The sequence below is a fragment of the Garra rufa genome, chromosome 22, assembly GCF_049309525.1.
Source record: "Garra rufa chromosome 22, GarRuf1.0, whole genome shotgun sequence".
In the NCBI taxonomy this organism is placed as follows: domain Eukaryota; kingdom Metazoa; phylum Chordata; class Actinopteri; order Cypriniformes; family Cyprinidae; genus Garra; species Garra rufa.
Window position 1 is genome coordinate 22,588,558 of NC_133382.1, and position 23,792 is coordinate 22,612,349.

The following is a 23,792-nucleotide window of genomic DNA, read 5'->3' on the forward strand; positions in this document are numbered from 1 at the left end:
CCCTGAGTTTGAACTTCCAAAATGCAGTTTAAATGCAGCTTTAAAGGGCTCTAAATGATCCAGCTGAGGAAGAAGGGTCTTATCTAGTAAAACGATCAGTTATTTTCTAAAAACATTTATACTTATATACTTTTTAATCTCAAATGCTTGTCTTGCAGAGCTAGACAAGATGAGGATTTCAGGTTAAAAGTATATAAATTGTAATATTTTTTTTTTTTTTAGAAAAAAACCCCATCATTTTGCTAGATAAGACCCTTCTTTCCTCGGCTCTGATCGTTTAGAGCCCTTTGAAGCTGCATTTTGGAAGTTCAAACTCAAGGGCACCATAGAAGTCCATTATATGGAGAGAAATCCTGAAAATGACAAGGTGGTGAGTACATTATCTGTACATTTTAGTTCTGAAAGTTAACTACTCATTTAAAGGGATAGTTCACCCAAAAAATGAAAATTATGTCATTATTACTTAACCTCAGTGATGTTCCAAACCTGTAAGACACAAATGAAGATATTTTTGATTAAATAAACGACTAATGAAAAACCTGAACGAACACTATTGCACTCTATAGACAGATAGCAAATACAAATGGTATAGTGCGATGGTTTGCCTAAAAACACAAAATATGGTATTTTAAAGGTTCAGAACCAAACAACGTCGAAGCTCGTTTACTTTCATTTTATGGATAAAAACACAGACATTTCTCCAAAAACTAAAAAATCTTCTTTTGTGTTCTGTAGAAGTAGGAAACTCATACAGGTTTGGAACGATGCGAGGGTGAGAAAATAATGATTGATTTTCTTATTTTAGGGTGGACTATCCCTTTAAGCTTACAGTGCTTTTGGAAAACACAGTGTGGTTTGTTGTCAGTCCTATTTCTTTTAGGTCAGGCTGTATATGTGGGTCAGATCACTTTTGCCCGCTGGTTTAGAGGGCAAGGTCACCCAACTTTTGCCAATTTTCCCCTTGGGTTCTGGTATCATTGTGTTCTATTTTTAACTTGCCCGAACTGAGAGATTGCTGATTGTGGAAGGTGTTTGTTTACACTTGTACCGAAAGGAAGATCGGCAGCTGGTGCGTCTTGCTAGGTTTTGCTGGTGTATTTTTAGAACTGGAGATGTACAAGACAACATATTTTAATTATTAACTAGTTAGTGGGTTATCTGACCAACTAGTTGACAGGCCTGTCTTAAAGAGACAAAAATCCCATCATGTCTTTGCAAACCTATATGAATTGACTTCTGTGGAACACAACATAAGATATTTTGCTTTATGTTCCGAATAAGAAAATAAGTCATGAATTTTGGAATGACATGAGGGTCATTTTCATTTTTGGGTGCACTGTCTTTTTAATGGAGAAGTTCACTTACAGAACAAAAAATTACAGATTATTTACTCACCCCCTTGTCATTCAAGATGTTCATGTCTTTCTTCAGTCATAAAGAAATAGTTTTTTGAGGCAAACATTTCAGGATTTTTCTTCATATAGCGGACTTCAATGGTGCCTGTGAGTTTGAACTTTCAAAATGCAGTTTAAATGCCGCTTCAAAGGGCTCTAAACTATCCCAGCCGAGGAAGAAGGGTTTTATCTAGTGAATCAATGTGTTACTTTGAAAATAATATCTACAAGTTGTGTACTTTTTAACCTCAAATGCTCATCTTATCTAGCTCTGCGTGAACTCTGTGTGCGCATTCCGGTTCAAGACAGTTAGGGTATGTGGAAAAACTCCCATCTCATTTTCTCCTCTAACATCAAAATCGTCATACATCGCTGCTGAAGTACACAAAGTGCTGAAGTTTACAAAGTGAACACGCAAGAAGGGTCAAACGCCCTTTACAAAAAAAGGTAAAACAGCAATGTAGGACGATTTTGAAGTTGGATGAGAAAATGAGATGGGAGTTTTTCGACATACCCTAACTGTCACAAACTGGAATATACAGAGTTCAGACCCTTCTTGCGTGTTCAGAGTTCATGCAGAGCAAGACAAGACGAGCGTTTGAGGTTAAAAAGTATATAAATTGTATTTTTTTTTTTTTTTTTTTTTAAAGAAATGAACCGATCGTTTCACTAGATAAGACCCTTTTTCCTCAGCTGGGATTGTGTAGAGTCCTTTAAAGCTGCATTTAAACTGCATGTTGGAAGTACAAACTCACGGGCACCATAGAAGTCCACTATATGGAGAACATTCCTAAAATATTTCTTAAAAAAAAAATGTCTTGGATGACAAGTGGGTAAGTAAGTAAATTATCTAAATTATAGTAAATCTTTGTTCTTGAACTAAACTTCTCCTTTAAGCTGTGATGATCAGGATCAGTAGACCCCAGTCGGATGTACAACTAAGGTGGTTAATTTGGTGTAACATTCCATAGTACTTCACTGTCATTGTCCTCACAAGAATAATATGGACATCAAAGCACCACAGCCAAAATATTGATCATCCTGACCTTATCCTGATCTCTATTCGTAGCGTTTAGTAGCATAACTTTGTTCTTAAGATTAGTTCACTTCTAGAAAAAAAAATTCCTGATAATTTACTCACCTCCATGCCATCCAAGATCTTCATGTCTTTTTTTCTTGAGTCGAAAAGAAATGAAGGATTTTGAGGAAAACATTTCAGGATTTTTCTCCATATAGTGGACTTCAGTGGGGATCAGCAGTTTCAATGTCCAAACTAGGACAAATGAATGAGAAGGTGTGTCCAAACTTTTGGTCTGTACTGTATCTTTTTCTGTTTATTAAAGTTTTTACTCTACATTTGTGCAGTTTTTAGTGGGTTAGCGATATTTTTTTAATATATATAAATTAATAAATATTGTTTAAATGGGTTTTTATACAAAAACTGCTTTTTTATGTAAAATTCACTTTATAAAGACCCACATTTCTAACTTTAATTCATGGGGATAACATGGATAATTTCACATGGTTTTGTGTAAGATTTTTGCCCATCTTTTGGAAAATCCAGTTTTAAAAGTAAAAAAAAAAAATAACTACAAATAACTTTTACCAGTAGGTGGCTGCAGAGCTCCACTATTTGCTATTTGACCACCTGAAAGATAATTTTTCACAAGTTTTTTCAGTTGAATTCATATCTACAGTACAGACCAAAAGTTTGGACACACCTGAATGAGAAGGTGTGTCCAAACTTTTGCTCTGTACTGTACTTTATAACCAAAACTGCACAGGGATGCAAAAGGGGTGGAAAAATTTCCGGAAACTTTCCAAAAATTCCTCAAAGATGCAAAAAAAAAAATCCTGGAAAGTTTCAAAATTTCTGGAATGTTTCCGAAATTGACTGGAAATTTTTCACCTTTTTGCAACCCTATGAAGAATTAACCATGCATGATCTTTCCAACCTGATTACATAATGAAGTTGTGGATGCAAAGCTAGTGCTAGATGAGCATTTGTGGTCAGTGGCGGTTCTACACGGAGGCCAAGGGAGGCCCGTGCCCCTGTAGACATGTCCTTGGCCACCCCTGTGGCCCCCCCGTACTGACCAAATAAAATAAAATAAATTAATTATGGTTTTACACACGAGCGCCAAAAGCGGAACTAATGCGACGCATCGTTCTACTTAAATGGGTAAATTAGAGCGGAGCACACAAACACTGCAGCAACAATTAGAACTACTCTCGGATAGAGGAGCTACGATTTATTTCTCCTGTTGCAAGAGTCGAAAGTAAGCAAAACAATTTCATTTCGTGAGTGACTTGTTGTTCTTGCACATAACCGTGTTACTTTTGTTTTTCACACTGATAATTAAATCAAGTTTGTAAATGGCTTTGTAAAATCTTTGTTAACGTTAGTTAATAAAAATATACAGCTGTTCATGTTAGTTCATGATCAAGTGCCGGTTTAGTTCTGCTGAAACTCTACACCTCTGAGAACTCTCTCATTAAAACAAAGAAAGTGTAGACATGATGTAAATAAGAGATTAATTGTACTGAGTAAATGTGATTTCATTACCTTTTATTAACTTTGAGAGATTGCGATGAACTACAGTAATGTATGAGTGACAGCTTTCCAGTGATTGTAAGGGGAGCGCGCACTTTTAAGACTATAATTAATTCAGAATTTGAATTCATTTATTCATGGATTCACTCTCTGATAACGCAACATCGCCATTGCTATCGTGCAGCACATAGGCTACTACATCAGTTACACAAACTAAGAGAAGGTAAAGCAGGTGCTTACTCATCAAAATATGTCTAAACAGCCGCACTGCACGTGTCGACACGCGCCCGTGAGTAAACATTATTTTTTTCTTTCACCATGCAGCAAACGTAAAAAATAATTAAACCGTTTAACTTATAGTACTTCTTACTGTCGATTAACAGTGAATGGTCAATATGAGCATCCCTAAAATGTTTGTATGATTTTAAAGTAAAATAAAGTTTATAATCTTTAAATATCACTTGTTGTCATTTTTTAATGTGCCCCTCTGGATAAACACTGGCCCCTCCTTGGCCCCCCTAGTCAAATTTGTCTAGAACCGCCACTGTTTGTGGTTAAAGTATAGAATGATTTTTCTTAGAAAATGACCAATTGTTTCACTGGATAAGACCCTTATTCCTCAGCTGAGATCATGTAGAAGCTGCATTAAAACTATCATTTGGATCTTCAACCCATAAGGGGAGTTTGCAAATGTAATTGTTTAACTTAATATGACAACAAAGCCTTTGATATGTTTACCTGTTGTTGTGTGCACGAAATAGATGTTAAATCAGTCTGTTATTAATGTTTTAATTATAATGCATACCATTTTTTTATTATCATCTTCAACCCATTGGGTCCCATTGAAGAGAAAATCCTGGAAAGTTTTTCCTCAAAACGTAATTTTTTTTTTCGACTGAAGAAAGACATGAACATCTTGGATGACATGGGGGTGAGTAAATGATCAGGAAATGTATTTTGGAAGTGAGCCAATTGTTTAATGTCATAACCCACAGACAATGGTTTGCACATCTCAGCCAACTTTGACAGGTGATAATATGTATATATTTAGAAGCAGCTTCCTGATTCGAACTGGCTGTTAATGCAGTGTGACTGTATTCAGCGTTTTTGAGCTCAGTTATAAAAAGGACCTGAGGAGAACCTGATAACCTGGCATGTTGCGCTCATGTGCCCAGGCTCTGGTGTTGGGGAAACTCTCATTTACACTTTCACAAAACGCACTGTAGATGGGTTTCTGCTTTGCACGTGGTCTAATCGCATCTGTTGCTTCAACCTCAAATGAACCTAGTCTTTCATTTTATATTAATGCACTTCCTTTCTTTGTCTCTCCCCTGTTCCCTTCCTTTAGCTCAGTGGAGAACGTATTGAAGACCCTAGTCAAGAGCTGCAGACTGTAAGTGCTTGTTCAATCCATCATTATTCACTAATGTGCCTATAAATGTTTGACCCCTTTCACAAAAGAATTGCACATTGTGTTAATCAGCTTTCCATTGTGCTGTTGAAAGAATCATGTAATCAGTCCGTTGTTAGACCATAGCCCATAGCTTTCACACTGAGCCGATTACAGCTCTCCTAACACATTATACTGTTGACCGTTTCATTCATGTAACAACCACTTTTCATCGTTTTGCAAGAGCTCACATAACAAACAAACAACCGTGGAGCTGAGAAAATGACATGTGATTTTGTTCTCATAATATTTGTGCGTGTCTGTGTGTGTGTGTGTGCATAGTTATTTCCCTGAATCAGCCACACAGGAGATGCTCGATGAGTGGCGGCCATTACTGTGCCCATTTGATGTCACTATGCAGAAGGCCATTGGCTACTTTGAGCTCTTCTTGCCCACCATCATGCCCCCAGAGCAGCATCACAAAGGCTTCAAGTAAGACTCTCTTATGCAATTTGTTATGAAATAAGAGGGTTGCAATCTAATCATAGATTACACAGTATTCATAAAGTCCAACCAATAAGTCTGACCCAGTCTAATAAGAGGATTTGTGCATGTTTTAGGTTATGGTTTGATGAACTAATGGATCTCTGGGTTTCAGTGCAAAACATGCCTGGTTGGGAGGGTGTAAGTACTTCTCATTCATGAATTAATTTGTTAAGTGCTTAATATTATGTCACCATTGGCTTTTCATTCTGTTACATCTTATTTCCTCTTACAGAATCTAGTGAATCTCTTTGCACGTTTGGCTAATGACAACATTGGCTATGTGAACTGGGATCCGTACATTCCCAAGGTAATGTCCTGCTTGTACAAGCTAGTGTTAAAAAGTTTGGGGTCATATTCGATTAAAGTAAAAACAGTAAAACTGTGAAATATTTTTACTATTTCAAGTAATCTCCAGTCTTCAGTGTCACGTGATCCTTCAGAAATCTAATTTGCTGTTTTGGTGCTTAAGAAACATCTATTATCAATGTTGAACAGTTATTATTTTTGTGATCAATAGAAAGTCCAACCTTCCAAAATTATTGCCAAAAAACGTACTGACCCTAGACTTTTGAACCGTAGTGTAAATGTTAATCTAAAAACATCAGAGCATGTTATCGAAGCATTTTATACAGATATTTTGTCTTCCTTCAGATCTTCACCAGGATTCTGCGTAGCTTCAATCTCCCTGTTGGCACCAGCCAAATGGTCGTTCCCCGATACTTGACCAACTCCTACGAGATCGGTCACGTGGTCCTCTGGATTTCCTCCATGCTTGTAAGTTTCATGAGTCATTCTCTGCCTATAAAAGGTTAATTATTAAGTGTGCGTGTATTTACAGATCTTTATCATTTTTTCCAGGGCGGTCCACTGAATCAGGTCCAGAAACAGCTTAATGGACTCTTCAGTAGTATAGCATCCTTCTACCACCCTTCAAACAATGGACGCTGGCTGGTAAGATGTTCCCTATTAGGATAAACATTCAAAACAAAATGGTGGAATGCAAAAACTTGTCCACCTCAAAGCTACCCACTCCTCGAATCCATTCTAGAACTCTCTGCGGTCTGTGTGTTGTCAGCTGAAGTTTATGTTTGCATGCAAGAGGGAGATATGCAATGACAGATGGTCCTCTGACAGAGTGAGGTCACTCCACATTCTAACTACTGGAACACCACTAACAACTTTCCAGTTACTGACCACCTATCATCCTAGACCTGTTCTTTTCTTGCACTCGTGACTCAGTAGAGTACCATACAGTATCATAAGGGGAGCTTGCCAATGTAATTATTCAACTTAAAATGGTGACAAAGCCATGAATATATGTTAAATCAGTCTGTTATTAATGTTTTAATTATAATGCATATACATTTTTTATTATTATTACTGATTGTGAAAACTAAGTAAGCATGCAAAGTCCATAAGTCCTATGTTTGCTAAAAGGAAAAAACTGTTAGTACAATCATTTTGAGATTGTTCTAAAATCTTACGCTTTTTAATTTGGAAAACAGCTTTGGTATTTGAAGAAGTTTGAAAATGCCATTACAGTGTTTCATAACTTTTTCAAATGCTGCAGTATTGACTTCACAAAGTCCAGTTTTGGTTTAAATGAATCAAATTTCTGTAGAAGTTGATTGTTTTGAAAGCTGTCCCATCCTATGTACACAACAACAAGAGTCTGTATTTTCAGAATCCAGAAGCTTAATGAAAAAAAAACTTGCCAAATGCTGGTTTCATCTGCAAAAGAAGACTATGGGATGCTGCTGGCATTTTAGATGGGATTACAAGAAAAAGTTAATTGGAGATAATTCACCCAAAAATGAAGTCATTAATTAATCACCGTCATTTTGTTCCAAACCCGTAAGACCTTTGTTAATCTTTGGAACATAAATGAAGATATTTTTAACGAAAGCCGAGAGCTTTCTGACCCTGCATGCGCAGTACTGACGTGAATGCATGTCGAAGACTGACAGAAGGAAAGAAATTGTTGGATAAAATCATTCCTTTTTGTTTTCTTTGCACACAAACTGTATTCTCGTAGCTTTGTAAAAATGAAGGTTGAACCACTGTCAAGTGGACCGTTTTATCGATGTCCTTACTACCTTTCTGGGCCTTGAACGTGGTAGTACCGTTGCTGCCTATGGGGAGTTAGAAAGCTCTTGGATTTTATCAAATATCTTAATTTGTGTTCTGAAGAAAAGCAAAGGTCTTACGGGTTTGGAACAACATGAGGATGAGTAATTAAAGACAGAATTTAAATTTTTAGGTGAACTATCGATCACTACTATAGGAGGTGATACAGATAACATAGGATGAAACTTTAGCTGAATTTCATATTTGAAATCCCTACAGGATTGAGTTTCCAAACTCTAAAATTCATTTGTTTTGCCATCTGTGTCAGTCATATCTTAATATCGCTGCCGTCTGTCTGTTATTTTCTTCTCCAGATGAAGCTGATGAAGCTTCTGCAGCGTCTGCCTGCTAGTGTGGTTCGACGGCTACATCGGGAACGTTATAAGAAACCTTGCTGGATCACCCCTGTTCCCGCCAGTCACAAACTCACGGACCAGGATGTGACAGACTTTGTGGAAAGCATGAAGCAGCCGGTACTGATGGCCATGTTCAGCAAGACAGGCAGCATGGATGCAGCTCAGGCCTTGCAGAACCTGGCCCTAATGAGACCAGAGCTGGTCATCCCACCTGTGCTGGAGAAGTAAGTGTGTGGAACTGTTGGAGACTGTTATAGGTGCTTATATAAGGCGTATAGTGCTGACTAATCAGGCTAATTTACATAAAATGTTTGGTTGCAATGAAAAGAATGACGTAACTTAAAAGCTAAACCAGCAAAGTGAATTCACCCCCACAGTCTTTTTTTTTAAATTCACTCTATTTATAACACTGTTTATAACAAAAGCTTACATCCCCCTTTCAGAATCTGCAAAATGTTAATTATTTTACCAAAATAAGAGGGATCATACAAAATGTATGTTAGTGTTTATTTAGTACCTACCTGAATAAGATATTTCACATAAAAGATGTTTGTGTATAGTCCACAACAGAAAATAATAGTTGAATTTCTAAAAATTACCCTGTTCAAAAGTTTACATCCCCTTGATTCTTAATACTGTGTTGTTACCTTTTGTTTAGTGATGGTTGTTCATGAGTCCGTTGTTTGTCCTGAACAGTTAAACTGCCCACTGTTCTTCATAAACATTCTTCAGGTCCCATAAATTCTTGCATTCGAACCCTTTCCAACAATGACAGACGGGTCAAATGCTCACTGATGCTCCAGAAGGAAAAACCATGCATTAATAGCCGGGGGTAAAAACTTTTTGAATTTGAAGAACTGGGTAAGAATTTAACTTATTGTGTCTTCTGGGAAACATGTAAGTATCTTCTGTAGCCTCTGAAGGGCAGTACTAAATTAATAAATATGATATTTAGGAAAAGTAAGAAAAATGTACACATCATCTTTCTGTTTAAAAGTTTTCACTTCCTGTTCTTAATGCATGTTTTTTCCTTCTCCATCAGTGAGCATTTGAACCTTTTGTAATAATTGCATATGAGTCCCTCAGTATAAAAAAGATGGATCTCAAAATCATACAGTAATTGCTGGAAAGGGTTCAAATACACAAAAATGCTGGAAAACCAAATAATTTATAGGACCTGAAGAATTTTTCTGAAGAACAGCAGGTAGTTTAACTGTTCAGGACAAACGAGGGACTCATGAACAACTATCACTAAAAAAAAAAAAAACAAAAAAAAAAAAACAGCTGAATCATTCCGGTAACAACACAGTATTTACAATCAAGGGGATGTAAACTTTTGAACTGGGTCATTTTTATAAATCCAACTATTATTTTCTCTTGTGAACTGTATGTAAACATCTTTTGTGTGAAATATCTTATTCAGGTCAGTACTAAATAAACGATAACATGCATTTTGCATAGTCCCTCTTATTTTGCCGAAATAATTAACATTTTGCAGATTCTGAAAGGGGAATGTAAACTTCTGACCTCAACTGTGTTTTGTAGCATTTAAACAGTCATCACAGATGAGTTGCAGTATGCATTCGTAAGTTAAAGTCATAAAGCTGTATCATAGCCTGTATAAAGGCTTATTATATTCACTGTTGGGATTTGCAAATCCAATCTTTGCAAATAGGCTTTGTAAGCAGTCGTCTTAGAATCCAGTGTAAAGCAGGAGATGGACTTTTTCCCAAAGGAGTAACCTACTATAAGCTAATGTGTGAATGTGCTGCCCTCTGCAGGACGTATCCTGCTATGGAGACACTGACGGAGCCACACCAGCTTACTGCCACTCTCAGCTGCATGATTGGCATGGCCCGTAGTCTTCTCAGCGGTGGCCGACATTATCCCGAAGGTCCCGCGCATGTCCTACCCCTGCTAATGAGAGCACTGCCCGGTGTTGACCCTAATGACTTCAGCAAATGCATGGTGGGTAAACGGTGAAATAAATATTTTTAATTTAAACTTCCTGATCATTTACTCACCCCTATGTTATCCAATATGTTCGTGTCTTTCTTTCTTCAGTCGAATAGAAATTAAGGGTTTTAAGGAAAACATTCCAATATTTTTCCATATAGTGGACTTAAATGAGGATCAGCAGGTTGAAGGTACAAATTTCAGTTTCAGTGCAGCTTCAAATAGCTCTACACAGTCCTAGCTGAGGAATAAGGGTCTTATCTAGCGACAAAGAAAAAAAAATGATATACTTTTTAACCACAAATGCTCGTCTTGCACCAGTTCGACTTCATACATTACGTAGTTACGTTGGAAAGGTCACGCATGATGTAGGCGGGTGTACTGACCCTGTGTTTACAAAACGAATGTGCCAAGAAAGTCAAATGGCTAAAGGTAAAAATGACAGATTGTTTTGCTAGACATGACCTTTATTCCTTGGCTAGGATTGTGTAGAGCCATTTGAAGCTGCAATGAAACTACAATTTGGACCTTCAACCCGTTGGCAACCAATGAAATCCACTATATGGGGAAAAATCCTGTTTTCCTCGAAACCCTAATTTCTTTTCGACTGAAGAAAGAAAGACATGAACATCTTGAATGATATACGGTAAGTAAGTCATTCTTTTGAAGCAATTAAATAAATCAAACCAAAATATGACAGTTAAGACTTTAGATTCCTTGTTGTTGTTCTCTCAAAATGTGATTTTATTTATAATTGACTTAATGATGTTCACATATTTTGTTTGTAGATCACGTTCCAGTTCATTGCTACTTTTACAACTTTAGTGCCTTTGGTGGACTGTTCATCAGCCCTCCATGAGAAGAATGACTTGACAGAGGTAGGGCTCTGAAATTTTATGTAAAAGACCCACTGCAGAGATTTTACATAATTATTATTATTCGTTCTGTATTCCATCATAAAATCTTTCATTTGTTGTAGATGGAGAGGGAGTTGTGTTCGGCTTCTGCTGAGTTTGAAGACTTTGTTCTGCAGTTTATGGACAGGTTAGTCATTTAGTAAGATTGTGTGCTTGAAAAAGTATAAAGCTCTATTGTTGTGGCTTATGCCCTGTTTTGTGTGTCTGTAGGTGTTTTGCATTGATTGACAGCAGCACTCTGGAGCAGACACGCGAGGAGACGGAGACAGAGAAAATGACTCATTTAGAAAGTCTGGTGGAGCTGGGCCTTTCATCCACTTTCAGCACTATCCTGACACAGTGCTCCATGGAGATATTCAAGGTCTTATTTTTAACATATTTTCTTTAATGAAAATACTGTTTATTACAAGTTACAAAAGAACATCTTAGACTTGTATCTCAGTAATTAAATTTTGCTAACCTTACAAATGTAAAAGGATAAAATAATTACACATTTTTTAGACAATTAAATTGCATTTATTACAACAGCCTTAAGCTACATTTTCTGTTCACATAATTTTATTTATTTATTCTTGGCTCAATCTGCGGTTCAGTAAGTAATCTGAGTAAAACCATTTAATAAAGAAAGGGAGTTGTCTGACTGAATCACCCCATGAGTCAGACCAGTGACTCTTTATAGACTGATTCATCGGTTGTTTTGACTTGTTTTGATTAATCGGTCAAATTTGACAGCACTTTGCTCTGTGTGGTTGCATTTGTGTATATGGTCCATTCTACAGAGTCAGAGTTGGAAACGTCTTGGAAAAAAAATGTGTATGTATATAAATTGTATAATATCCAAGGTAACCATTTCTAGTAATTGTGCAGTTAATTCTCATATTTTATATGGAATATTTGTCCTCTTCCCAAATTTGTCACTATCAAAACAGTAATAATGATTTAATTAGAAGAGTTGTATTAACCTATTAAGATTTTGCTCACATCTACATTGTAAATATATATTTCCGCTATTTTGAAAATAATAAAATAAAATTCAGAGGTAATCAATAACTGTGTAATTTATGAGATTTGTTGTATTTTGAATCTCATTTTTCTTTGTAAAAGGCAAAAAAGTTGATCATACTGATTTCAAAGTTAAGGATTCATTAGTTTGAATATACATTGAACCAAAAAATATCATAACATCTTGGTTGATAATTCAGTATACTTTATTTTTGACAAAAAAACATCCCATGTTTCAGTTGTGACTGCACATTTTCGGTAGTGACCGTAATGGTTTGGTAGCAACCACATCACATTACAGAATTTTAACTTGCTAACTAAAACACTAATATTTCCACTAAATATGAGGACTATGTGTTCCCTCTTGTCACTACCGAAACAATGATGACATGTTTCGGAAGTGACAATTTTATGAGATAACACCCAAAAAGACAAAGATGCCAGTTTTAGACAATTTTAGATACTTTTAAACCTAGCTCAAAGATGCTAATCAGCACATGGCACAGTTCTGAACAGTGGTGCACATGTAAAAACTAAATGTTATAGAATAACTCCCAAAAAAGTGCTTAATTACAGAAAAAAGGTGTTCAGTAGTGACGTTCCTTAAAGTTACGCACAGGTTTTTTAGACTTTTGAACGCATTTATCTCAAAATGATGGGAGCTATCTACTCACACCTTGTAGCTATGAGAGAGAGGGACACAGAAATATTTCCTGATTATAAATTTAGGGGTGTAGTAGGGCTGTGAATCTTTGGGTAGACAGCGAATCGATTCGATTCACGATTCAGAGGTTTTTGATTCGATTCAAAAACGATTTTTGCAAATCAGAACGATTCAATTCGATTCGATTAACAATGAAATTTGATTTGATTCGATTATTAACGATTCTATTCTGTAAATTTTAGTATACATCTGTATCTGAGCAAATAAAATCATTTTTTGGGAAATTCATGACCATTCAATAGATTTAATAACTTGATTCAGGACTTCAGTTCAATAGCTTAACTTCTTAGGACTCAAAATACATTAAGGCAAGTAAACCCAGAAAAATAATACTACTTCTACATATTCAATGCACAATGAGTGCTTTTATTGTAAACATTGCACACATTTCCTAAACATTTAGGAAATACAGCAAAGTGTGTACATACAGCAAAGAAAGTGTATAAATACAGCAAAGAAAGTGTGTAAATACAGCAAAGACACTGTATTTGTACACTTCTCACGTCTGACCCTGAAATACTAGCTGCTTTTAAGGTGCAGGTATGTCTATATTAATGGCATGACGTCTGCGGAGATTCGTTGTATTTCCAAAGTATTTTAACTCAGATTTACAATGTCTGCAAACTGCAACGGACTTGTCAATCTTTCCATTTACTTTGTGAAAACCGAAGTAATCCCAAACCTTTGATCTCATGTTGGCTGGTGCCTTGCAAATTTCTCCTTCTTCGTTGCCCTCCATTGTGCACTGCTGCGTTTATTCAGATGACAACAAACAGGCGCGAATTGAAGATTAGTGACGTAATCCACTGCGCCACTGCAGTGAGAGCGCACTTTACGTCGCAGACGCAACTAATTTAAGATTTATTTTTATTTTTTTTAATTATCCATCGTATATTCGTTATATAATCGCGATTCATTCGATTTTAAAATATTAAATCGATTATTGACTGAAACAAACGATTCACGATTCAAAAATCCATGTTTCAAGATCGATGCATATGCATCGGCAGGATTTGTAATCGATGCATCGAGAAAATGAATGAATCGTTACACCCCTAGGGTGTAGTTAAAATCAGACTCAGCCAATGGTCTGAAACAAACACTGTTTTGGTAGTGACAGTTTCCTAATTTACAAAGAAAATATAAAATAAATAAACTTTTTGAACTTCACTTTTTAAAATAATCCAAAAAAGTTCATTTTTAAAACAACACGAAATAAAATACTAAAATATTTCAATATCATTTTCATAAGTTTCAATTTAGGGGTAGCAATTGAAAGTACCCAATAAATGAGGATTTTAAATATATTAAGCTTACTAATATTTTAAATATTATTTTGGGTTTCAATAAATAAAGGATGTTAGTAAACATCTAAATTTGAATACCTAAATGCTTTTTAAATATGTTGTTTGGTCATAAGACAGCAGTTTGCACCAATTCTGTAGAATGGCCCATATGTATCCCAAATCCCAAACTTTTGAACAGTGTTTTGTTTTCTCATGCACAGCTTTAGATTGATATTTTTAGTTAACAAGCTGTTATCTATCTATAGGTTGCTCTCGAGAAAGTCTTCAACTTTGCAACCACCAACATCTTTGAGACTCGTGTTGCAGGCAGGATGGTGGCAGACATGTGCAGAGCAGCTGCTAAGGTAATACTTTTCCCTTTCCCCATCTTGTGCTGACGTGCACACACAGCTGTGGAGCCACATTGATTCAACTGTCCTCTGCTTTGTTTCAGTGTCACCCTGCTGAGTCTCTCAGGCTGTTTGTACCACACTGCTGTAACGCCATTACTCATCTAACTGCCAGTACGTACAAAAAAACATGACAGTTTGTGATATCTTGAGTCTGTGTCAGCATCCTCACTTGTTTTGGTGCGTTTCAGATGAGGACGTTTCGAAAGAGGAGGAACTGGATAAAGAACTGCTCTGGAGCCTTCAGCTGCTGTCTGAGGTCAAAATAACAATATGTTAAACTGTGCTTAAAAGATTTTGAAGCCGTATTGCAAAATCATGATAGCAGCCTTAAGATTTACTCACCCTCTCATGTTGTTCCAAACCTGTCTGACTTGGTTCTTCAGAAAAAATAGGTATGCTGGTAAAAATGTTAGTAATCAAGCTGTTTCAGTTCCCATTGACTTCCATTGTTTGCTTTTGTTTTTTGTCCATACGGCCAAGTCAATGACAATCGAAACTGTTTGGTTACCAGCATTCCTCAAAATGTACATTCCACAGATTAAGTCAGCTTTGTTACAACATGAGTGTGAGTAAATGATGACAGAATTAAAATTTTTGGGTGGACTATCCTTTTAAGTTTATATCATGTATTTCCCATTAGGAACATTAATGAAGTTTTTCAAATCAACCACTTTACATCTGTTTAGACACTAAACAGCGATTATTCTGTATCTCACATTACCACCCCTTCTCACTGATCTTCAGGTGACACGTGTGGATGGAGAAAAGCTCCTCCCGTACCGCACACAGCTGGTTCAGACTCTACAGCTGACCCTACGTTTGCGCTGTAAGCAGGGCTACACTCTGGCTTGCAACCTGTTGCACCATATCCTGCGTTCCACAGCACTCACCTACCCCACAGACTACTGCAGTGTGCCCGGCGGCTTCAACAAACCCCTGCAAGAGTACTTGCCCATTAAGGTACTGTGAATATGCCAAGTGGAGACAATAGAGCAATGTATTAGATACTTGTTGATCCCATGAGTTCTCACTATCTCCCTTCTTGTTTTCTTCAAAGGACTGGGGTCGTCCGGGGGACCTTTGGAACCTGGAGATCAAGTGGCACGTGCCCAGTGCAGAGGAGACTGCATTTGTTTTCTATGTTCTGGACCTGCTGCTGCAACCAGAGCTCCAGCGTCTACAGAAATATGCACAGGGAGAGCAGGACATGAGCAGGTCAGTGGTTAAAAGTACATTGTTTAATAACAGTAAAGACAAAGTGCCATCATTCTGTATTGATTGTTAAATCCCTAAATTGTATTTGCTAATTGCTAATGACACGTTTCTGCAATTTAAACAGAGATGATGTTCTTCAGAGTCTGTGTATAGTCCAGCACTGTCTGCTGGGTGCTGGCAGCATGCTCCCCCCTCTTGATGGATCCACAGTCACCGGCCTGTAAGTACTAAAACTCACTGAGATAAAGAGTAATGTTCACTCTAAGCATCGTATGTAAAAGGGCACACAGATCTGATTAAATCAGGATTATTTATTCCTCTGTATTTCATTTTTAAAAGGAAAAAAAATCATACATTTAATTAATACTTTTATTAATCAAGGACACATTTTGATTTCAAATAAATGCTATTTTGTCATGTCAACTCTGTATGACAATGTTAATGTGTTTAGTCCTGGCGGAATAAATCTGCTTCGCTGCTGCTACGGCAGATCAAGTACTGAGACAGGCTTCTGTGAGAAATACCGCTGCTGCACATATAACATTTATGAAACCCCCATATATAACATCAGTCCGTAGCAGATCTATACAGGTGGAGTTGGGGAAGGTAGAGGGTTTCTGCTGAGAGCTACAGCAAGCACTAGCCGAGTATTTAAATGTTGAACAGCAAGCTCATTGGCTGCTAAAACTAAAAGAAACCAATCAGCTGCGCTATGGGAATAATGATGTCAGTATGTTAAAACCTATAAGACTGTGCCAACTAGTTTCATGACAGAAATTTGGGTTTCTTTTGAACTTTTTATTTATAGTATCAACAAAAACATTAAAAAGCACAACAGTTTTTAATGTCGATAATAATAATAAAAAGTTAAATTTTAAATAAGACTAATAAATGGCTGCTAAACATTAGGCTTTGCCCTCAAAGTAATACTTTTAATTAAAAAATATATTACACATTTAAAAATAGACAACAGTATGGAACCCAGTTCTGCCACTAAATAAAAAAGGATAACTGCGACTTTTTATCTCAATTCTAAATTTTCAGAATTGCATGATACAAACTCACAATTCTGACTTCTTCACAGAATTGAGTGATTTATAAACTCACAATTGCAAGGAAAAAGAAAAAAAAGTAAAAGCAATTCTGACTTTTTTTTTCTCGCAATACTCCCTTTTTTGTTCTCAGAATAGTATACATCCAGTGTTTCCAAGTCTGCAGTTTTCCCATAAATTGGGCTACTTTAACACTCTTGCTTTTTATGTCCACGGGTTGAAGCGTCCCCAATAACATTATATTTAGCCCCAGGAATGCAAACTGTACCAGAGGATCCCCTCCAAAAAGCGTATATTTTACCCCCTGGAATGCAAATTTTACTGGGGACCTTCGAAACGCGATTGGGCTAGTTTTGGGCTTGTTTTGAATAGCAGTTGAGCGGGTTTTGTTGTGAAAACCTGGCAACCCCTTTTATAGCTTACAATTCTGACTTAACTCAAAATTGCATGTTAGCAAGTCAGAATTGCGAGATATAAACTCACAATTTGAGTTTGTGTCTCGCAATTCTGACTATCAAAATTTTGACTTTTTTTCTTTGAATTGTGAGTTTATATCTGATAATGCTGACTTAACTCATAATTGCGTATTATCAAGTCGTGATATAAACTCGCAATTCTAAAAGAAAGTCACAATTGTGAGAAATAATGTCAGAATTGTGAGTTTGTCTCAATCCTAAACTCGCAATTCTGACTTTATAACTCACAACTGAGTTTGTCTCTCATAATTCTAACTTAATAATTTGCAGTTGGGAGTTTGTGTCACGTAATTCTGAGAAAAAAGGTCAGTATAGTTATATCTCACAGTTCAGACTTTATAACTAGCAATTGGTTTATATCACACAATTTGAATTGTGAGTTTATATCTCACATTCTGAGAAAAAAAGTCGGAAGTGCAAGATGTAAACTATAATGGTAGTTCATATTCATATTTTAATATCAATATGATTTTTTTGTTTATTCTCCTCTCTGTAGTGTACCCAGCATGGTTAGTTTGGAGGAAACAAAGCTGTACATTGGTGTTGACTATGGTAAGCCAAAAGTGGGGAAGTTCATAGTGAAACTCAGCGTATGAAACATGCTGTGCTTCATGTTGGTTTGATGAATGTGCAGTTAGAATAACATGTTATGTATCATGATGATAAAATAGGATATCAGCTGACATTGCTGATTTTTCCAGATGAGTCCAGAGAGAACTACCGTGAGGCCATCTGTAAAGTAATGAGACAGTTGCTTCGTAAGTGATCCTCATTTTGAACACCTTTCCGCACACTAAATGTACTTCATTTACATTACCCATAATTCTTAAAATAAGCATTTTTAAATTGTCTTCTGTAGATTACATTCTGGAGCACTCAGAGGATGACACCAAATCCCTTTTTGCCATTATTAAGGTAAGTGTGCAAAGTTGATATTTAAGCAAAATGAGCTGATTATTGTTCATTAAGCTGTTGGTTGTATTGGACCATATAGCAATTACTAGCCATTAAAGTATCCTGGTTTATCAGTTGTTTGTCTCTCTCAGATCATCAGTGACTTGATGCACTTCAGAGGTTCCCACAAACATGAGTTTGACTCTCGTTGGAAGAGTTTCACCTTGGTGAAGAAGTCGATGGAGAACAGGGTGTGTAACTAAGCCTAGTAAATCCCCTTTGTCATTTATTTGAAATGTATAATTGTCTTATGAATCATCTTATTCTCTTTAGCTTCATGGGAAGAAACAGCACATCCGAGCTCTTCTAATTGACAGAGTTCTTCTTCAGCATGAGGTAGGAGCCAATGCTAATAATCTGGCAGAGCGATCTGGCGCATAATAGATATTGCAGTGGTGTTGCAATATCACATTTTTATTACATGATTATTGTGGCCAAACAAATTCACAAGAACGATGATATCATGATATCTATAGATGATTTTTACACAATATAATACACAATGCTATCAGTCAGATTCATTCAATTTTTCATTTTATGAAGTGTGGCAACCAACATGAGGCAGTTTCGCCACCTATTATCTTGGAGTGTCAACCAGATGGTGTTGGATTATATACAGTAGTATCATATGTATAGGTTTAACAGGATATTGATGGTTAATTTTTTGATTATTATTTTGTCATTACTGATTTATTTTAACAACACTACTAGGAAGTTTTTTTTTTTGCTTTCCACATTTAGATGCGAAAGTTGCTGGTCGAGGGGTGTGAATATAAGACTGTTCATCAGGACCTATTAAAGGACCTTTTGCATCTTTCCACCAGCACCTACAGCCAGGTCTGCTTCCACATCCACCAAATCCAACTTTTGCATCAAAATAATCCCTGTTATTTTATCTGTAATCCTGAAATTATTTTGAACCCTCAGGTCCGCAGCAAGGCCCAAAATGTGTTGTTCACTGCTTTGGGGACCTATAACTTCTGCTGCCGAGACATTACTCCACGTGTCCTAGAGCTACTGGAGCCCACACGAACTGATGTCACCCAGCAACAGTTCAAGGTCTATAATTTATAATTCTCACTTTCTATAATTAACAAAATATTGTCTTTTAAAAAAAATGTCTTTAAAATATTAATTTAATACCATAGTTTTTATCATATTTTGCTGTAGGGGGCGCTCTACTGCTTGCTTGGGAACCATTGTGGCGTGTGCCTTGCTAACCTACATGACTGGGATTGCATCGCTCAGACGTGGCCAGCCATAGTGCGCTCAGGCTACAGCTCATCTATGTCTTTAGAGAAGCCCTCCATTGTCAGGCTCTTTGATGATCTTGCAGACAAAGTCCACCGGCAGTACGAGACCATCGGCATCGATTTCACTGTGAGCAGCATCGCCTGTTTTGTACATTTTGTGTATAAACTTTGGTGTAATATGGTGTGGCGTTCAGACTTGTAAAGTGCAGACACATTTGTCATTCTTATGTGAATGAATATTCACAGGAAAAAAAACTGTATTTTTAATAGGAATCCAGGTGTTCTGGAATTTCGCATGAAAGATTTCCACATGGGTTAAAGTTGGTTGGATTTGGTGCTTTGTCCAACAGAAAGCTGATAGATTTAAAAGTGTATTTTGTCTAAGCTGTATTCATACATCACTACACTGTTGATAATAGACAATAGACTTTTTTGACAGCAACATTTTTGCAGAAATGAACATGGTAGTTAGAAACATAACTGTGGTTTTATGACTAAGAGGCCTATGACCACCGGAGGCAGTGCTGAAAGCACTATTGGAAAATCCCTTATGCTCGCGTTTGAACAATAACAAAGTTGTCACCTCATGCCTCATGACTTGTCTTGAGCTTTAATAATCCTCTAACACATCATCTCGACCTTTAGATCATTCTCATGATACAGAGTGACCAGAAACTTTGGCGGTCTTCTACTTAGTCATGGCACCACAGTTACGTTTGTAGCTAGTGTTCTATTTCCTTTTGCTCAAGAGGCAGTGCTGAAAGCACTTGTGGAAGACGAATACCTGAGCAGTCACAAGGAATACCCTTGCAAAGCTTTTGTACAGGCTGATAGCACTGCACCGTACACCCAGACAAGAAAATCACATTATATCTGTAAAAACAAGAAAATGCGCAAGATGAACTCCAAGTCACTGCAGCACAAATCTCAGAACTCCGAGTAGAGTGACAGTGGATAGATGAAGGCACAGACTGCCCTGCAGACTCGTACGCATGAGGAATTATCTGCGTCACACAGTGTGCCAGTCTCTGTTTGGAAAGCACAGCACCCCTGCACACATTGCCAAAACAAAAAACAATTGTTCCTTCTCACGCCAAGCTGCTGTCTGTCAATGTAAGCATTCAAAACAGTGTTCCTGGCCCTCTGTGAACATTCCAAGAGGCCACACCCAAAGTTTCAGTCGGTCTGGATATGGGTGCCAAACCTTCCCTTTGCTGGTCAGATGACAAGGTAGTCTTACTTTCAGTGAGAGTCTGAAATCAGCAGACGATGGACACGGAGTCCTCCAAATCGGTGGTAACAGGGGATAGGCATATAGTATCCTGTCTGGCCAATCGTGAGCTAGTGCATCCAGACCCTCAGAGCTCCCTCAGGGAGAACAAATGAAGGCAGAGAGATGTTTGACTGTCCACGAACACTGCTACCGCTTCAGTCCCATAAGTCTTCCATATCATCTGCCCCACTTCCAGGTCTAGAGTCCAATCTCCCTGTGACATCCTTCAACGTGAAGGAGCATCCGCAGCTTGTTTGAGTTGGCCTGGCAGATACACTGCCTAAAAGCAAGTTGGTCTGAGCCCAAACAAAGCAATTTGCAAGTCACCTGAAGTGCACTCAGTGATCTTGTTTGGTTTCCCCTGAGAACAGGTTGAAAATGAAGAAGGGTAAGAAACACTGCTGTCAACTCTGGAACATTTATGTACACAGGTCCCCCTTCCAAATGCCATTCACCTATCTTCTGTGCCAGACTCCTCGCCATCCAAGAAGTCTGACATCTGTCCTGATGACCTCCTACCAAGCAGGTGGAGGTCCCAATGGCACACTGCATGCAAGCTTCAGCACCTTGATCGCAGAAACAATTTGTCCTCAATGATGTGTGACTCTGATCTTTTTTTTTGTTTTTGTTTTTGTCTCGTACTGGACACAGATACTTTTGAAAAAGCCATCATTGGATTGGCCTGAGCCAAAGCAGCCCCAGCAGTACTACTGTCGTTGCTGCCATGAGCTTCCCCAAGAGTCTAATAAGAGAAATGTAGCACTAAGAATGGCCCACCTGAAGGTGCCCTGCAGCCCTCAGAATTTACCTTATTCTCTCTGGTGTTGGAGATGCCAGCATTGTAACAGAGTAAATTTGGTGCCTTTGGACAAGCTTGCATTTTTTCCAATTCACAGCAGTCCCTAAAGCCGCAATATGGTCCAACAGATGACGAGGTTGATCAACTGTTTGCTAGGGTGATCCTGCAGAGACAAGCTAGTCTTCCTGGTATGGCAATACCCTCATGCCAAGTGGTTCCAATGCCGCCTGGGCGAACTTTGAAAAAACAGTTCCCTGAAGTGGAATATTTGACCCATTAATGCAAACCGATGGAATCTCCTGTGTTCTGGAACAGTCGGAACATGAAAATAAGCATCCTTCAATTTGATTGTCACTAACCAGTCTTGGGGCATTATCATCTGCAACACATCTGCTGTGCGCAACATCTGTAATGGAAGGAACTTTAGAATGCGATTCAGATTTTTCAAGTCTATAATCAGACGAAATACCTCTGCCTGGCATGGATCGTGAACTGTTGTCTGTCTGTACACTGTACCCTTTCGAAAGGGTAGTCAGCAGCCACTGATTTGATGTTATCGATCTCCAGCGCTCCAGGCAACTTTCCGTGAAACAGCCCACTGTCAACCTCTGTGCCTCTACGATCCCGTGGACGCTTTTCTGTAGAGGTGGGGGGAACGTCACTGAGGGCCTGCGTGTTGGGTGTGAGACTGATGTCCACGCAGTTGAGACCCAACACGCCTAGAAGGTAAAGGAGCTTGTGGGTTCCGTTGCTGGAAATGCTGCGGAGGTCTATATGCAGATTACGCACCAACATTGTGATAACCAACACCAGAGGCTGTTGGAGGTTGCCTTCATCCTGAAGCTGTCCCCACATGACGGTAACGTGTTTCAAAGACCGACCCACGCCAGTCCAAGGCTTCCTGTGCAGCTGGACCAAAGATTTGACCGGGCACTAATGTCAATCATCGCAAATTTCGACACACCTCTGGCCATGGGCGACATTAGGGGGGGGCAAGGGGGGGCAGTTGCCCCCCCTGTGGTTAGTCATGGAATCCTCGACAGCCCCGCTGCAACTGCTTTAGCCAAGCTTAGGCTCGGTTGTACTTGGGAACTAGACGGTGCTATATAACCCTCAAACGAAAGCAAAGCAATTGAAGATCTGGCAAACTATCCAACGTGTTTTTGCAGCGTTGAGCAATGTAGCCAATCACAGACATATCTGTTGTTTCCGAACAATTAGAAACACTTGTCAGAATTCACTCACTGCTGAAAGCACCTGATCGGTTTTTATTAAGTGCCGTTTTGTGCGCTCGTGAATCATCTTATGAGTGTAGACGCGAAGTAAATAAAATATTAATTGTGTAGTTTAGAGAGCTTTATTAATTATAACGGAATTTTGTGAGATCTCTATGAACTTTTAGTGATAATAAGGGGAGCGTGCTTTGCACTTTCCAGGCTATAATCCATTTAGAATTTCTATGAAACTTTCGTTTTTCGGCACATGCAAGCTGATATGTTTTGGGAGTGACATTTGCATATTTACGCTGGTTTTATTCTCGAAATAACGGTGAAGCAATAGACGGGATAAAAATATATTTTCCCCTTCTCCCAAAACAACTTACTGTTTCAGCTATAAAATAGTTCAGTTTTGTATGTAATGGCAAAATGTTTATATTTAGTTTCGTTTTTTATTTAGCTAATTTAGAAAAACGCTTGGAGCATTTTTTATTCGTTAAATATATATATATTTACCGAACAGCGCCCAGCGGAAGACTGATCATAGTCTGTTTGATCAGTTTGCCTTCTCAAATCATCACGACTTGCCTAAAATGAAATCTATAGATATAAAACAGTTCAAGTATAAAACAATGGTAGTTTAAACGTTACAGATAAATGTGCGCTATATGCGCATAGTTTGTGCAGAAAGTGGAAACTAAAGTTTGCAGGACATCGAGGCACCAGCGCGATCATTGGAAGCAATTTAAAATTATCCGTCATTTTTGCTCACAAAGTACGAGTAATACATCGAAAAAAACGTTACAGCATTTTCATAAAATAAAGAAAACAAAAATTATGTGCTTTCTGCCGTCTGGTTCTTGAACAGGAGTGCTTAACAAAATGAAG

General features: G+C 37.8%; 1 protein-coding gene across 1 annotated transcript in view; it reads left to right on the forward strand.

Annotated features, from left to right (window-relative positions):
- psme4b (proteasome activator subunit 4b) overlaps positions 1–23,792 on the forward strand; it is a 42,994-nt gene that overhangs the window by 2,404 nt on the left and 16,798 nt on the right. Inside the window, exons 2-26 of the mRNA XM_073827879.1 lie at positions 5,297–5,341; positions 5,681–5,830; positions 5,959–6,022; positions 6,117–6,191; positions 6,536–6,658; positions 6,743–6,835; positions 8,326–8,591; positions 10,149–10,335; positions 11,112–11,201; positions 11,303–11,367; positions 11,451–11,601; positions 14,519–14,617; positions 14,707–14,776; positions 14,854–14,921; positions 15,410–15,625; positions 15,723–15,880; positions 16,005–16,100; positions 17,905–17,960; positions 18,110–18,166; positions 18,268–18,323; positions 18,455–18,553; positions 18,636–18,698; positions 19,104–19,199; positions 19,290–19,421; positions 19,533–19,742. Coding sequence (XP_073683980.1) covers positions 5,297–5,341; positions 5,681–5,830; positions 5,959–6,022; positions 6,117–6,191; positions 6,536–6,658; positions 6,743–6,835; positions 8,326–8,591; positions 10,149–10,335; positions 11,112–11,201; positions 11,303–11,367; positions 11,451–11,601; positions 14,519–14,617; positions 14,707–14,776; positions 14,854–14,921; positions 15,410–15,625; positions 15,723–15,880; positions 16,005–16,100; positions 17,905–17,960; positions 18,110–18,166; positions 18,268–18,323; positions 18,455–18,553; positions 18,636–18,698; positions 19,104–19,199; positions 19,290–19,421; positions 19,533–19,742 — 2,785 coding nt within the window. The remainder of the gene's footprint in view (positions 1–5,296; positions 5,342–5,680; positions 5,831–5,958; positions 6,023–6,116; positions 6,192–6,535; positions 6,659–6,742; positions 6,836–8,325; positions 8,592–10,148; positions 10,336–11,111; positions 11,202–11,302; positions 11,368–11,450; positions 11,602–14,518; positions 14,618–14,706; positions 14,777–14,853; positions 14,922–15,409; positions 15,626–15,722; positions 15,881–16,004; positions 16,101–17,904; positions 17,961–18,109; positions 18,167–18,267; positions 18,324–18,454; positions 18,554–18,635; positions 18,699–19,103; positions 19,200–19,289; positions 19,422–19,532; positions 19,743–23,792) is intronic.